Source organism: Rhinolophus hipposideros, assembly GCF_964194185.1.
Source record: "Rhinolophus hipposideros genome assembly, chromosome: 6".
Taxonomy (NCBI): domain Eukaryota; kingdom Metazoa; phylum Chordata; class Mammalia; order Chiroptera; family Rhinolophidae; genus Rhinolophus; species Rhinolophus hipposideros.
In genome coordinates this window covers 62128381-62142330 of record NC_138052.1, presented here as the reverse complement: position 1 = coordinate 62142330, position 13950 = coordinate 62128381, and the positions used below count along the sequence as shown (strand labels likewise).

Sequence of the window (13950 nt, the reverse complement as noted above, 5' to 3'; positions counted from 1 at the left end):
CTAGGAGTCCCTTATGAAATCAAATCATTCTGAGGAAAGAGAATATCAAGATACATGAGCTTGGTCCAAGAACAATGCCCTTAAAATCAAAGAAAATGGGAGATTTTGAGATGCCATGTTTTCAATCACTCAGATTATTCTCTGGTCCAGCACCAACATAGAATGATTGCTATGTCATAGAAAGAAACAAGTATAAGCAAAACTACTGAAACAGTGATTTTTGCACCAAAGTATTAGAGGTTCCAGGCAGCATTTCTTTGAAACCAATAAAATTGGAATAGAAATTCACCTTACTTCATTGGATTGGCTTCAACATGCCTCAACAATTGATGCCTGCTACTTAGTAGGCATCCAAAGGAGCCAGCCCCAGAGGTGACACCAGCTTCACAACAAGGAGCGGCAGTGTCACAGACAAGAGCATTATGTTGAATTTCCTGCATGGGGCCTATTGGACTGTAGGGGCCCATCAGTGGATCATTACAGGGAGCTCAAGCAGGAAGCGAGGACACTGAAGGTCTCTCAGAGTACCCAAGAATGGGCATATAGGATCCTAGCAATAATTGTGTGGAGGTAGATTGTATAGGGATATGAAGGTTCTCTAGTAATTGACATAGGAGTCAGGAAAATACTGAGTGTTACTCCACTTGTTTTTTTTACTCCATGCTGGCTGGATCAGAAAACAAGCTTATGATGGTTTTAAAAGCCTACAAATTCAAATCCATCTACCTACAGTTCACCAACACTAATGATCAAATGCTGTGCATTAGTCAGAAACTAGAGAAACAATTCCACCATAACATCCCGTTGGAACAATATGATTACATACTTGAAGGGGCAATGGCAGTGTGTGTATGCCAACCAGACTCGTTCACCCACAACTTCTCACCAACTACAGCTTTCATCCCAGCTGCTTTCCTGCATCCCCAGTATCATTAGTGCCCAGCCAGACACTGGAACTTGGGAGAACCTGGGAGAATAAAGTTTTATTCAGAGGTGCCTCCACGATACTATTTAGCTTGGCAAGGATCGTACATGGAATATGTCAACAAGTGTTGGATGGCTGAGCAAGAGATTCCTCTTCCAGTCAGAAGCACATCAACCGTCTATTCCAGAGGCATGAGATCTGCTACTTAATTACCTTCAACATCATGGAGGTCATTAGCCATAGAGTCTTTGGCTTCAGCTCTAGTACCGTGAGTGCATCCAGACAGTAGTCAGAGGAAAGCTCAACCTATCCTTTATCCTATTTCTCCCTCTGCCTTATTTCTATTTCCTCACTGCCAAGCGTCTTGAAAGAGCTTGATAATCAGTCTTTACTTCTTCACATCCCATGAACTCTCCCCAAATTTACCTTTCAACTCAATACACATAGTCTTTTGTGACCACGATTAAAACTTTGTACCAAGTCTTTGCCAAATTTAGAGGTCTCTTTTCAGTCTTAAATTGACTTGGACTTTTATTATGTTGAATTTAATGCTTTTAATTATTTCCATATTCTTAAAAGTCTCCCCATTTGGCCTCCAAACTATTATACTTTCTTGGTCTTCCTCTACTTGTATCGTTCCTTCTCAGTCTCTTCCGCTCTCCTTTCCTTCTTCCTACACGCTTTAAAAGCTGTTATTCTCCAGAGTTCCAGACTTGGCATTATCCTCTCAACTACTTCCATGCCTTTAAGGGAAAACGACAACATAACAACAAAACCTCCTATGTGCATTTAAATCTCAAGTCTGTACCTCCAACCTGTTTCCTTTGAGCACTATTGCCCCTATTTCCAAACTTCAGTGTCCAAGATGTGAAAATCCAAGAACACAACATATTAAAGACCCTAGCAAACATACTACTTCAAAAGATGACAAGCATAAAGAGACCCAGCAGAGGAAGAGAATTTTAAACCATATTCCTTATGGAAATAAAAAAGGGTGTGCTGAGTCCACTGCTTTTCAGTGGGCCCAAAGGATTTGATACCCACCTTCATCCCCATTTAACCATTGTGTTAATTAAAAGAACTAATTACCATCTCTAAGGATTGTGAAACAGAATGTATCAAAGTATACAAAGTAATAAATATAACATTTAATACTTCATTTAAGCCATATGTCATTCATAGGGATTAATACTGTTTAGGATTGCCATGCTGAGGTTTTAAGTTAATCTTTGCATTTTTACACTTTGTTTTCTGCTAACTTTCAACAACTTGTGGCTACTGTGAATAATTACTGAAAGTTCCTTACCTTTTTCCATTAAATTCCATGACTGGTATTGAGTAATATTCTTTGTATCCAGAATCTTCTATAAATGTATTGGTAGCACATTCCCGTATTTTTTCTACATTGTTCTAAAACATGAGTTATATTACTAAAATGTATCTTTAAACAAATCTAAACAATTATGATTTCTTTTAGATGAAATTTTATACATGTAAATGACAAATTTTTAATATAGTATCCCATCAGACCTTAATAATAGTGGCATGTATTTGACCCTCCTTTGGGAGTGAGGAAAAAATACAAAAGGAAAGAAAATATAGAGAAGATAGAAAAGCAATGACAGTTGAAATGTATAATATTTATACTAAATTCCAGATGAAGAATTATTGTTTCTAAACTCTAGAGGATCTCTGTTCTAACACTAATGTTTGATGAAAATAGAAGAATATTTAGAGTATGTTTAGGGATTTCTACTGCACTTTTTGGTTAAGGATTCTAGGGCAACTATGGTCCATTAGAGGTCTGTAAATTCTGTAAGGATGATAGTTGTACCTAGCTTATTTGTCATTTTATCTCTCTGACATCTAACAGTACATTAGATATAGTTTGCACTTAATTTCAATGTATAAAAAAATAAGTGAGTTGGGAAGATATTAAATTCCTGTACCAACAGAGACTCTTTCTGAATGGAGAATAAGATAAAAGAGTTGTGAAAATGACAAACCATTTCAGGAACAATAATAATTTAAACCTTAAAATCTTCCAAAGCATTCGCAATCGAAGGGGTGGTAATATCAAATTCAATTCCTCCATGAACATGAAAATACTGATCCTCTTTGTAGTGAAAATTCTGGCACTTAAAATCTCGTCCGTAAATAAATGGAGGTAATTCTCGCTCAGTCTTAACCTTGTCATCTCAAAAAAGAAAAAAAGAAAACAACCTTTTATTTAAAAAGTGAAAAACAGCATATAAACATTATATTTGGAGATCTAGATTCTCATTCACACAAGCACAGTGAAAAAATCCACATGAAATGAATATCTTGGCAATCACAGCCTATAGATTATTTATGTTCTTAGTGAATCTTTTAAGCATTAAAATATGCTTATATATTTTGTGCATTTTCTGTAGCTTCATTGTGCAGACATTCCAAAAGAATAGTCAAAACATCATTCTACTTATTGATTTCTATATGTGAACTCAAGACTATTATCTTCTAATTATCAGAAAAAATTTGAAACTCTGTGCTGTAGAGAAGCTTTGGTTAATTAAATAAGCAGAATCTTACCTGAGCAAGTTTAGGTAAAAAGAGACATTAAAAAGGAATAAGTGGGTATCTCTCACATTACAAAAATAATCAGCTGACTTTTCTGGAAAGTAACGAAATCACACATAAAACACTTCTTTAAAAAAATAATTTTCTAAAATCTCAGTAAGGTTTGTTCACTATTCTAACGTGTTAGCAGAATATGGTTTCATCAATATAAAGCGTATAATGTATTTTGAGAAATGTAAAAGGTACAGAAAAATGCAAAGATGAATATAACACCCTAATCTCACCATCTGGAATTAACTATTAACATTTAGTCATATTTGCTTCCAATAATCTAAGGAATAAAGCATTACCGATATAGCCAACATCTTGTTTAAGCAAGGCCCTCTTAGCTCCACATGTGTGCCATCCCCCTACCCTACCTCAGGACAAGCGTTGTCATGACTCCATTTTTAAATAGCTCACAGATAATGGATAATAATCTTCACCATTTAAATGCTCATAATGCAAATGATTTGCAAAATTTCTACTGAAACTTTGCCATCTGAATAGAAGCCCACTATAATAAACACACATGTTTAGGCACCAAAGAAAATACATAAATTGTGTGCTAATCTGCGTGGGAGAAATAGTTTACATACATTCCTGTCAAATTCCATATAAGTATGATCCTATTTCAGTTCTCTATTCGCATATATTGGTCTATTTGCTAATTACAGTGCCAATACATTACTAAAGTTTTAAAATATATTTTCAACTCTCTTTCATAAATGTAAGACCATTCATAATTCTTTAGTGCTCCATATTAATTTCAGAATCAATTTATAAACTTTCATGAAAAACATGATTGGGATTTTGAGTACAAGTGCATTTGAATTTATAAAATAATTTGGATGAAGTATGACATATTCACAGTGTTGTCCTATCTTGAACATGGCATATTTCCCAATTTCTCAGAACTTGTTTTAAGTCTTTCAATATCGCTTATAATTGTAATGAAAATATACAAAGTACTAACGTACAAATACCAAGTATATTTAATTATTTTGGAGACATTAAATTTTATTATTTCTTTCTAACAAGCGACAGCTAGGTTACATACTTAGAACCACACACTAAAACAAAATTAATTTTAAATTTAATATATATCTCTATGTCATATTTAATTTTTAGTGATACTCTTACCTGAAAAAGGCTGAAGCAGACTACTTAAATATGGAACTTTCATCTTCTTTTTTAAACTTAGTAGAAATGGAGTCAGAAAACATATTAACTTTAGGTATCCTATCTCTCTTCTGATTTCTTTTTTCTTCTCAAAGTGTTTTTGAATAACTTTTTTTTGAAGATATAATCTTTGCTGTAGTCGCTGGTAGGTGCAAATATCAAGATAATCCTGATTGTATTTTATAGCATTAGTAAGCCAATAGGCTGTTTCAAATATGAAAACATTTTCATACTGTTGAACTTCTGTGGTAGTGAATGTCAACTTCAGCATAATATTTTCAGCATATTTCATAAATACAGCTTTTTCTTCAGGGCAATTGGGATTGTATGTTGGATCTTCATTCATGCCTTCATCATAGATCCCGTTAAAGTCTGGATCCTTTGTAATATCAATCAAACCTTCATGGTGAAAAAGAAAAATTTTAGATAGTGAAAACCTCATATTTGGCTTCTTGATCAGTACAGTAGATTGAACACAGGGTTTCATCTTGAAATCCTAGTAACACGATGGTAAAGAGACAACGAAATGCCAATAAAATTGTTAAAGGTGAAAAGCAGGTAGATGTGTGGTTTGGCAGAGTAATTAAAGATGGAAGCTTGTACGATGAAAAAGAATGGGTTTCCATTCTCTTTAAAGTAAAAGAAACACAATACAATGGAAAAAATAAATCAGGGAAAATATGGAAGAACAAGAAAATGTGATCTCCCTTTAAGCAGGGAACCAATTTTTCACTTGTGCTAAAAAGTATACTTTGCTTTTCAAGTGCTGTAGTACACACTTTTTTTGTTTTGTTTCTTGCTGATAACAGAAGCTAAACATATACAATCGATAAAGAACTTGCCTGCTGACTAATCCTGATAAATCACATAAGAATTAAAACTTGATTTTACTCTGTTATAAATGACAAATTTCCTGTTACATTTTCTTCCCAGTTATGATGAAATCAAGGGCTCTCTTTTTAAAGATAGTTACATTTATAATGTTACCTTTAAATAGGCTTGAGAAAATAACTCAGAATTGTAAAATATGAATTTGAAGAAAATCTGGAGTTTGTAACATGTGCTCCTTAAAGTGTAAATGATAAAATCAAATGTCCCCCTTTCTTTCTCCTTTTCCCCCTCAAATTCTTCCTCCCTTTCTCCATCCTTCATCCCTTCCTCTATCCATCTATCTGTCTATAAATTTCTGAAATACTCTAGGACTTTTAAAATAGCCACTATGATTCATCTCCCTTTGGCAAAAGAGTAAAATAAGAGACTATAAAGATATTAGTGTTTCTGACAGTTTAAAAAAATTTAGTATAAATCAGAGCATGGTTGATAATCTCTAAAACTTCCTGGGTTGGAGTGGGTGGGAGCAAGCCAATTCTCACCACAGAAAGCCTCAGAAATTGGAAGCACTGAAGTACATTTAAGTACTTTGGTATCAGATTAAGGTGCAGTGAGACCCCCAAATTGCCTTTCCAAGACAGCACAGCCCCTTTCCTTCCTAAAAGGAAGAGGGGAGGAAGACGGAAAAGGGTAGGGGAAGGGAAGACGGAGGGGAGGAAGGGAGATGAAAGAATGGGAGAATGGATTTTGGAGAGCAGTAAAGTAAGGAACGTGCCTAGAGAAGAATCAGTAGGTTCAGGCAGAAGTAGGAGGATGACTCCTTTGCTGAGGGGCTGCTCCCTCGGTGCACAATTATTAAATCCCTCTGGGACAGCCATGCTAGACTCAATCTCTCAAGATGTATAACACCTCTGCCCCACATATCTATTCATTGATTCAATTCAATTCATTTAACGCAACTTAACAAATATTTGTTGATGTCTAGTATGTGTCAGGCATTGTTTCAGGCATTAAACATACCGTGATAAACATAGCAGGTAAGGTCCCTTTTTCATGGAAGTTACACTTAAGTTTACTGCTTACTTGTTTTTCACGTCAAACTTATTTTTGTTTTTCAGCAAGAAATGAAGGCTCAATGAATATTTTTTAAATGAGTAAGTCAAACTAGAGTCCTTTACAGACACATATGTAAAATTTGTGTGTGCATATAATTTTTGATTTAGCTGTCAACCACAGAGAAGGAAAACATAAGAATTAAACAACTCCACGAAAGGAACTTACCATATTAGCTTCATTAAATATTCAAATGATCGTAATACTTCCACATTTTATCAAGAAATTAAGAAACAACTAATCTGGTTTTCAAGGTACTTTTTTTAGTAACCCAATAATCAAGAAAGAAACCATGTGGGAGACGTTTTATTTCTTAAAGATGAGCTGTCTCCCTTGTTCAGTTTTAGATATAAAATCTACTGCCAGGCTCTCTCCTCCAGTCAAATGAAATCCTAATGCATTTTGTCCCAGAATTTAGACTTGTTTTTAAGCTTGTGTTCACAAACTACAGAAATTTATTTAGAAAATTATTATATGTATTTGATCAATGAAAGCAGTTTGTTACAGTATGTGGGGTACACATTCACCATTTCACACCCCATTCCACTTGGCCTGCAAAGGAACCATAGGAAAAGGTAAAAAAGCAAAACCAATGAAAAACATAAACATGCTGAAGAGAATGCACCAGGATTTAGTGGCAACTATTGTTTATATATAGGCATTACAGAAGTATGGCCCTGAGGAGGGAGGAATTGAAAAGTTAAGTGAATCAAGAATAAATGCTCGTGAAACCAAATGCTCCTAAATACCAAAGCTTAGATTGCTGATGTACATCAATTCCTGTTCATTTTTGAGGTTTATAAAAATGGCAATGTGGATGGCTAACCAATCTGGTAATCATTTTGTTTTCAAGTTTTAAGATTTTTCTCATTGCACTCCATCTACCCTTGGTTTTATTATGGACTTTCCTATTTAAGCCTTACAAGAAAAAAGTGTAAACTGAAATCTGATCACTTTTGCAGAACTTGGAGATTAAGCTGAAAGAAACAAGATGTTTACTTAAAACATAATTTTCAGAGACACTGAAAAAAATTAAAGTTCTGTTGAAAAGATTCTTTGGAGTTTAAAAAAATCTCAAGAAATATGGCTAAATATCTAAAACTGAGCCACAAATCAACTATCTTTACATTTAAAAATAAGTATTCTAACAAAAATAACTGTGTTAAGGTCTCTTACCTGCTGAACTAAATTCTGCAAAAATATCTTTATTTGTTTGAGGCTTCCCATCTGGGTCAATTTCCATCATGGTACGCCACAATTCAGAGAATCTGGCTCGCTTCTCTTTGGGCATGTACATTCCATGCCATAGTGCTTTCATCATGTAGTCAATGTTGATCAGAATTTGCCCAATCCTGGTATCATAATAAGCTGGAGGTAACTGACAAGAAGAACTCTGATCATAATTCGCTTCTAAACTGATTGAAGGAATTTGATTTAAGCAATAAATTCCAACAGCCAACTCCCTTATGATCTGATGGACTTCTCTATAATCTAAGAGGGCAGTAGGGTCCACAGGAGTCAGAAGGATGGCAGTGCCGAAGCCCACATTACTCATTTGACTCATCAGTCCACACGGGACATCTAATTGAGAGCGGATGTCTTCTTTGCCAGACAACCAGCTAACTAGGGCAGTAGTTAGCAACTCTTGTACTTCACTCCGATCATATTTTTTAAAAAAAGCAGAAGCATTTCTTTGTACTGCTAAATTTTCCAGGTAGGTTTCTTCGTCTTGAATTTGATCAAATCTAGGTAATCCTTTTTTAGGCAATCTTAACATGTCTAGTGTGTCCTTTTTGAAGTTTCTGCAATGAATGAAAAGACAAGCGGTAACATTTGCCGTGGTAATGAAGCTGGATTGCTCAAGAACTGTTATCTGAGCCTTTCATCTTTATTAGGTTAATTGTTTCATGGTCAACCATTACATTTTTCAATCTTTTTAAAGCATGGTTTGAAAATTAAAGTATTGCTGACATTTATTAGCTTCACCTAGGTGTACAACATAGTGATTCTACATTGATACACCTTACAATGTGATCACCACTATATGTCTAATAACCTCTGTCACGGTATAAAGTTATATTATTGACTAGATTTCCTGTGCTGTACATTACATCCATGTGACTTATTTTATAACCGGAAGTTTGTACCTCTTATTCCCTCTTCACCTTTTTCACTCATTCTCCCACCCCCCTCTACTCTGGCAACCATCCATTTGTTCTCTGTATCTATGAATCTATTTTGTTGTGTTTGTTTGTTTAGATTCCACATATAAGTGAAAGCATACAGTATTTGCCTTTCTGTCTGACTTATCTCACTTAGCATAATGTCCTCTAGGTCCATCCATGTTGTCACAAGTGGGAAGATTTCATTCTTTTTGTATTGCTGAATAGTATTCCTATATATATATTTGTAAATATTATATACTATATATGTGAAATATATACTGTGTTTCCTCGAAAATAAGACCTAGTTGGAAAATCAGCTCTAATGCGTCTTTTGGAGCAAAAATTAATATAAGAACTGGTATTATATTATATTGTATTATATTATATAAGACCCGGTCTTACATTATAGTAAAATAAGACCGGGTCTTATATTATTTATATAAGGTCTTATATTATTTATATATTTATTTACATATATATATATATATATACATATATATATATATATATATCTAATATCACATCTCACATCTACTTTATCCATTCATTCATTGTTGGACACTTAGGTTGTTTCTATATCTTGTCTAGAGTAAATAACATTTCAAAAACCATAAGGGTGTATATATCTTTTCAAGTTAGTGTTTTCATTTTCTTTGGATAAATACCCAAAAGTGGAATTGCTGAATCATATGGTAATTCCATTACATTTTTCAATCTTAAACTAACTGCAGCATAAGTAAGTTGGAATTTGAATTAAAACAAAATTGTAAAATCTTTAACATTAATCATGTTCTGCTTTTCTAAAGAAGTCCAAAGATACTAACAAGTATGTCAAAACAAAGTAAGTTTATATATGAGAAACTATTGTTGCATACCTATTCTCTTTTGTTGGAGAACCTTTTTGGCATATGCTTATTTTGTTTTTAGTTTCTTTTTTTAAAGCAAGAAAATAAAGACCTGCTTAAAAGACATGGAAGGACAGCAAATGCCTGCCTAACTTTCTATTTCTGTGCAACTAACTGCCTGTTTCTGGAATAATAATAACCATAACCACTATTTATTGAGCATCTACTATTTGCCCAGCTCTTTATACACAACATTTTATTTATTTAATTTAATTGGTCCTTTTTTGTTTTTACAATGTTTTTCAAAAGTTAGCCTGCGTTGAAATCAATTGGGGTAGTTAAAACAGATTGCTTGACCTCCCGCCAGTTTCTGATTCAATAACTTGGTGTGGGGCCATAGCATTTGATTTTCTGGAAAGTTCAGAAGTGATGCTGCTGCCAGTAGTTCTGGTAGGACACTGAGAATCGGGCTCAGGGAGATAGGTGTTGGTATCCCCACTTTATAGATACAGAAATGGAGACGAGGAACGTTACAGAGCAGCGTTCCTCAAGTTTTCCACCTTCAGAATCAGGACCAACCCAGGTCTGTCCATACTCAAGTTCAAGACCTATACCCGAGACACGGGAAAAGGGAAAGCACAAGAAAAAAGAAGAAACCTACTTTTAAATGATTGTTGCCTTGTTCTGGAGAGGGCAGCTGCATCCGCGTCGGAGTATTCCTAGGGGCCGGAGATAGTGGTCTTCTTGGGTGGCTCCTGGCTGGGCGGGAATCTTCCGTTAGGAGCTCCGCGTGCGTACGGGAGATGCAGCCCAGAGGATCAGAGGACTTTCCTGAGGCGAGGGCCTCAGGGAGCTGCTCCCCCAGCCTGGGCCCTCTGGGGAACCTCCGCCTCAGCTGCTGTGCACCAGCGGGACTCGGGGCACTAGGCAAGGGCGCCCCCGCGGCCTGCGGTGCTTCTGTGGGCGGTACTCCCCACCTGGCGGGCTTCGCAGCCACTTGGTACTGTTCAGATTCTTTCCATACACGTCCACCCCCACCCCGCCCTTCCTAGAACTCAGCACCTCCTCCTGCTCTGGTCACTTTGCCTTTCTATTCCTTTCGCTATTTGTCTCTGCAAACACAAAAACAGAGTGGCAGAAGCAAAAGCACTAGGCTCTGAGGTAGTCCTGAGTTGGAATCCCACCTCCATCATCATTCTTTCATTCAACAAACCTTCATGGAACACTTATTATGAGCCAGGCACTGTGCTCGGAGTTGGAGGCCCTGGAAAACAGGGCAGACACCAAACCCCAAAGAGCTTAGTTACATAGAAAAGCATACCGGTGTATTTAAACAGATGTAATGACAGCACAGGAAGAAAAGCTAACCTAGACCACGGGCTGGGAAAGGCTGCCCTGAGGAAGTAATCTTTAAGTTGAACCTGGAAGATGAAAAAAAGCTATTCAAGCAGAGTTGGAGAAGGGATTGTGGCAGAGAACAATAGGTGGTGAAGAACTTGTGCGGACAGAGTCCCAGAGAGCAGTTTCCAGGCTCTTGGCCTCGTGTGGGGAGGTGCTGGCTAGAATAGTGAATGACCATCAACGTTGTTCCTGGCCAGAGTGGGGACAGTGGAGATGGCCATCAGCTGTAACCAGTTAGCCAATTGGTTACTGATGTAACTGCGGGTCTACATTGATTGGTTGGTTGGTTGACAGGCTGAGAGGCGAATGGCGGACTGCAGATCCTGTGGCTACACTGTGTGTCCGCCCCCCCCGCCCCCCCAGAGAATATAGTGGTATGACTCCCCTACCTATGGCTCCCTGAGTATTCCTTTTTGGCCTAGCCACATCCTGTGTGGGGATGTGGGGAGCAGGACCTGAGGCCCTGCAGGCCACCCTGCATGACAAATGGCACAGCCAGCAGGGTCTCTCACAGGACAAACTGAGTTGAGATGAAAGTTGAAACTTTTGAGAAACTAAACAAAACCTTGCAGAGAACAGGAGAGGTGGGCCCAAACTGAGGCTGCTGCCGTAGGCGAGGGGCAAATCAGGCAGGCTACTGAGTTAATGATTTTGAACTTTATTCTAAAAGTGTCTAATAATTAGGTTGGAGGAAGTAGAGGCTAGACAAAGGCCAGAGTGGGGACAGTGGAGATGGAGGGCTGGTGGATGGATTTGAAAAATAATGAGGTGGCCTATTGGTAACAGATTGAATGAGGGTAGAGTGTTATCTAGGTGACACTTAAATTTCTGTCAGGAGCAATGGGATCAGGGCAAGATTAAGAGTTCAGTTGTGGACATAACTGACCTGATGTACCTAGAAGAGAACCAAGGAGAGATGTCAGATATGTCTTACACAGGTCTGGGCTAAGAACGGCAGATTGGGTTAAACATGTACGTGTTTGGCAGGCTTAGGGTACGTGAAGCAAGGGAAGTGGCTGAAATCACCAAGGGGGAGAGAATAGAGAAGAACTGAAAACCCAGGCTAGAGACCTGGAATTTAATATTTAAAGATCAGGTGGAGTCAGCAAAGAAGACAAAGAGTCAGCTGTCAGGAAGGCAGGAGAACCCAGATTGGTTGCAGAAGCCAAGAAGTGTTTCATGAATTAGGGAATGGTCAACTTCACTGGATTCTGCTGCTTGGTTAAAGAGAACTGAAACTTCCACTGAATTTAGCAACATGGAGGGTTTTGGTGCCGGGGGCAGAATTTCTTACTCCATCCATGTCATCGTTCTGTGTTGACCAAAACTTCCATGGAATAAATTTAAAGACCTAATTGGCTTTGCTGAGCAATTCATCCAGCAAATAGAAGAGAGCTCTGAGAAGTTGTACAAAATAGGTTTTTATAGGGAGAAAGAGGTGGGATAAGGCTTGAGTGGATTATTTCAGCAAGGTCGCTTTATCTTAGGGGAAGGCAGGGGGTCTTAACAAGCAGATTTTCTTATTGGTGCTGACCAGGACATTCCAGATTGGTTTAAAATTCCACACCTGAGAGAGACTGAAACTGTATTGAGGTTAGGTAGTAAGTCGTGGTGGGGCTTAGCAAAAGTGACTCCATTTTGGGTCTGTTGTTTCTTTTTAACAGCTGCTATAGAGATAGTGAATATTAGTAAATTTATTATTGCTGTTCCATGGCTAGGTATGTCGAAAAGTCACTGCCTTCTTTAAGAGATCTGTATGTTTTACACTGAAGAAGTATGAACAATGTATGTAAATTCCTCTACCTAAAAGTTTTTTGTATAGGTATCCAGATGGTTTGTTCTAAGTGTTTCAAATCTTGGGAAAGATTATTCCTTTGTTTAAGGATTAACATAGAACTTCATCCCAGAATTTATGAGATTAAGTAGTAAGAAGGCTATAACCAATCAGGCCTTCTTAAGACTAAACAAAATAAAACAAAGACCAACAAGAAAAAAGCAAACATGCATACAGAGTATCCTGCTGGAGCAGGAGACCTAGAGATTCCCTAGAGGTTCAACTGATCAAATGAATACATGTAAAGGTCATAGAATAATGCCTGGCACATAGTCAGCTATATATAAACTAGAGCTATACTGTAGTTAGTATTTAACCATGTTGTTATTATATTATATTCAACTCTAGGCTGCTGGGTAAACCTCTTAGTTTGTGTAACCCCATATTGAGCAATGTCAAATTAGTGCTCACGACCACACAGACACTTTAAGTTGTCTGTCTTCAGGTAGAGAAATGGTAATGTCTAAATCTGGTAATATTCAGGTAATGTCTAAATCTGGTTTTAACATTGCATTTACCAGGAAATAAATTCAGGGCATGTGTAAGTCTTTGCCAGGCTCTGTTTGTTGGTACGTGTGTCCTAAAATTTCTTTCCCACTATGATTGAAAGAATCAAAGTATGTCCAGATCCAGAAAGGGTATCAGCCTTAATTGTGGTTAGATCCCAGTGACCCTGGTCTGATGGTCACTACTGAATAATGTGGGTGGATGTCGGATTGAGTGGAGCTAAGTGAGTAGGTGAAAAGTGGGAGGGTGGATGTGGATGGGAAGTAGAGGATGTAAGACCAGCAATGTACATTTTAAATTGGTATAGATAGAATATTTTAAATGATGATAGGAAGGATCCTACAGAAAAGACTAGAGAAGGTTGCTGAAAGCAGGAAGGGTTGAGATACAGAGAGCAGGTAGAGGCACCACCTTCTCATGGGTTGATGGACACATTTGCCTTTCTAATGGCAAGACAGGAGGAAAGGATGGGTGTACCTACAGGTAAGTTAAAAGTTCTGGTGTTGGAAAGTGGAGGCAATTCTTGGCCTGATGAGTTTGTTCTCTCGG

At 37.3% G+C, this 13950-nt stretch overlaps 1 protein-coding gene across 1 annotated transcript in view; it reads right to left on the bottom strand.

Moving 5' to 3' along the window:
* Positions 1 to 11408, bottom strand: part of ANKAR (ankyrin and armadillo repeat containing) — a gene marked incomplete at its 3' end in the record, with an annotated part of 53731 nt that extends 42323 nt beyond the window's left edge. The window contains exons 1-5 of the mRNA XM_081050776.1: positions 10321 to 11408; positions 7826 to 8451; positions 4667 to 5104; positions 2959 to 3122; positions 2232 to 2335 (exon numbers count right to left, since the gene is read on the bottom strand). Of these exons, the coding sequence (XP_080906902.1) occupies positions 2232 to 2335; positions 2959 to 3122; positions 4667 to 5104; positions 7826 to 8426 (1307 nt within the window). The 5' untranslated portion in view covers positions 8427 to 8451; positions 10321 to 11408. The remainder of the gene's footprint in view (positions 1 to 2231; positions 2336 to 2958; positions 3123 to 4666; positions 5105 to 7825; positions 8452 to 10320) is intronic.
* Between the last annotated feature and the right edge of the window lie 2542 nt (positions 11409 to 13950).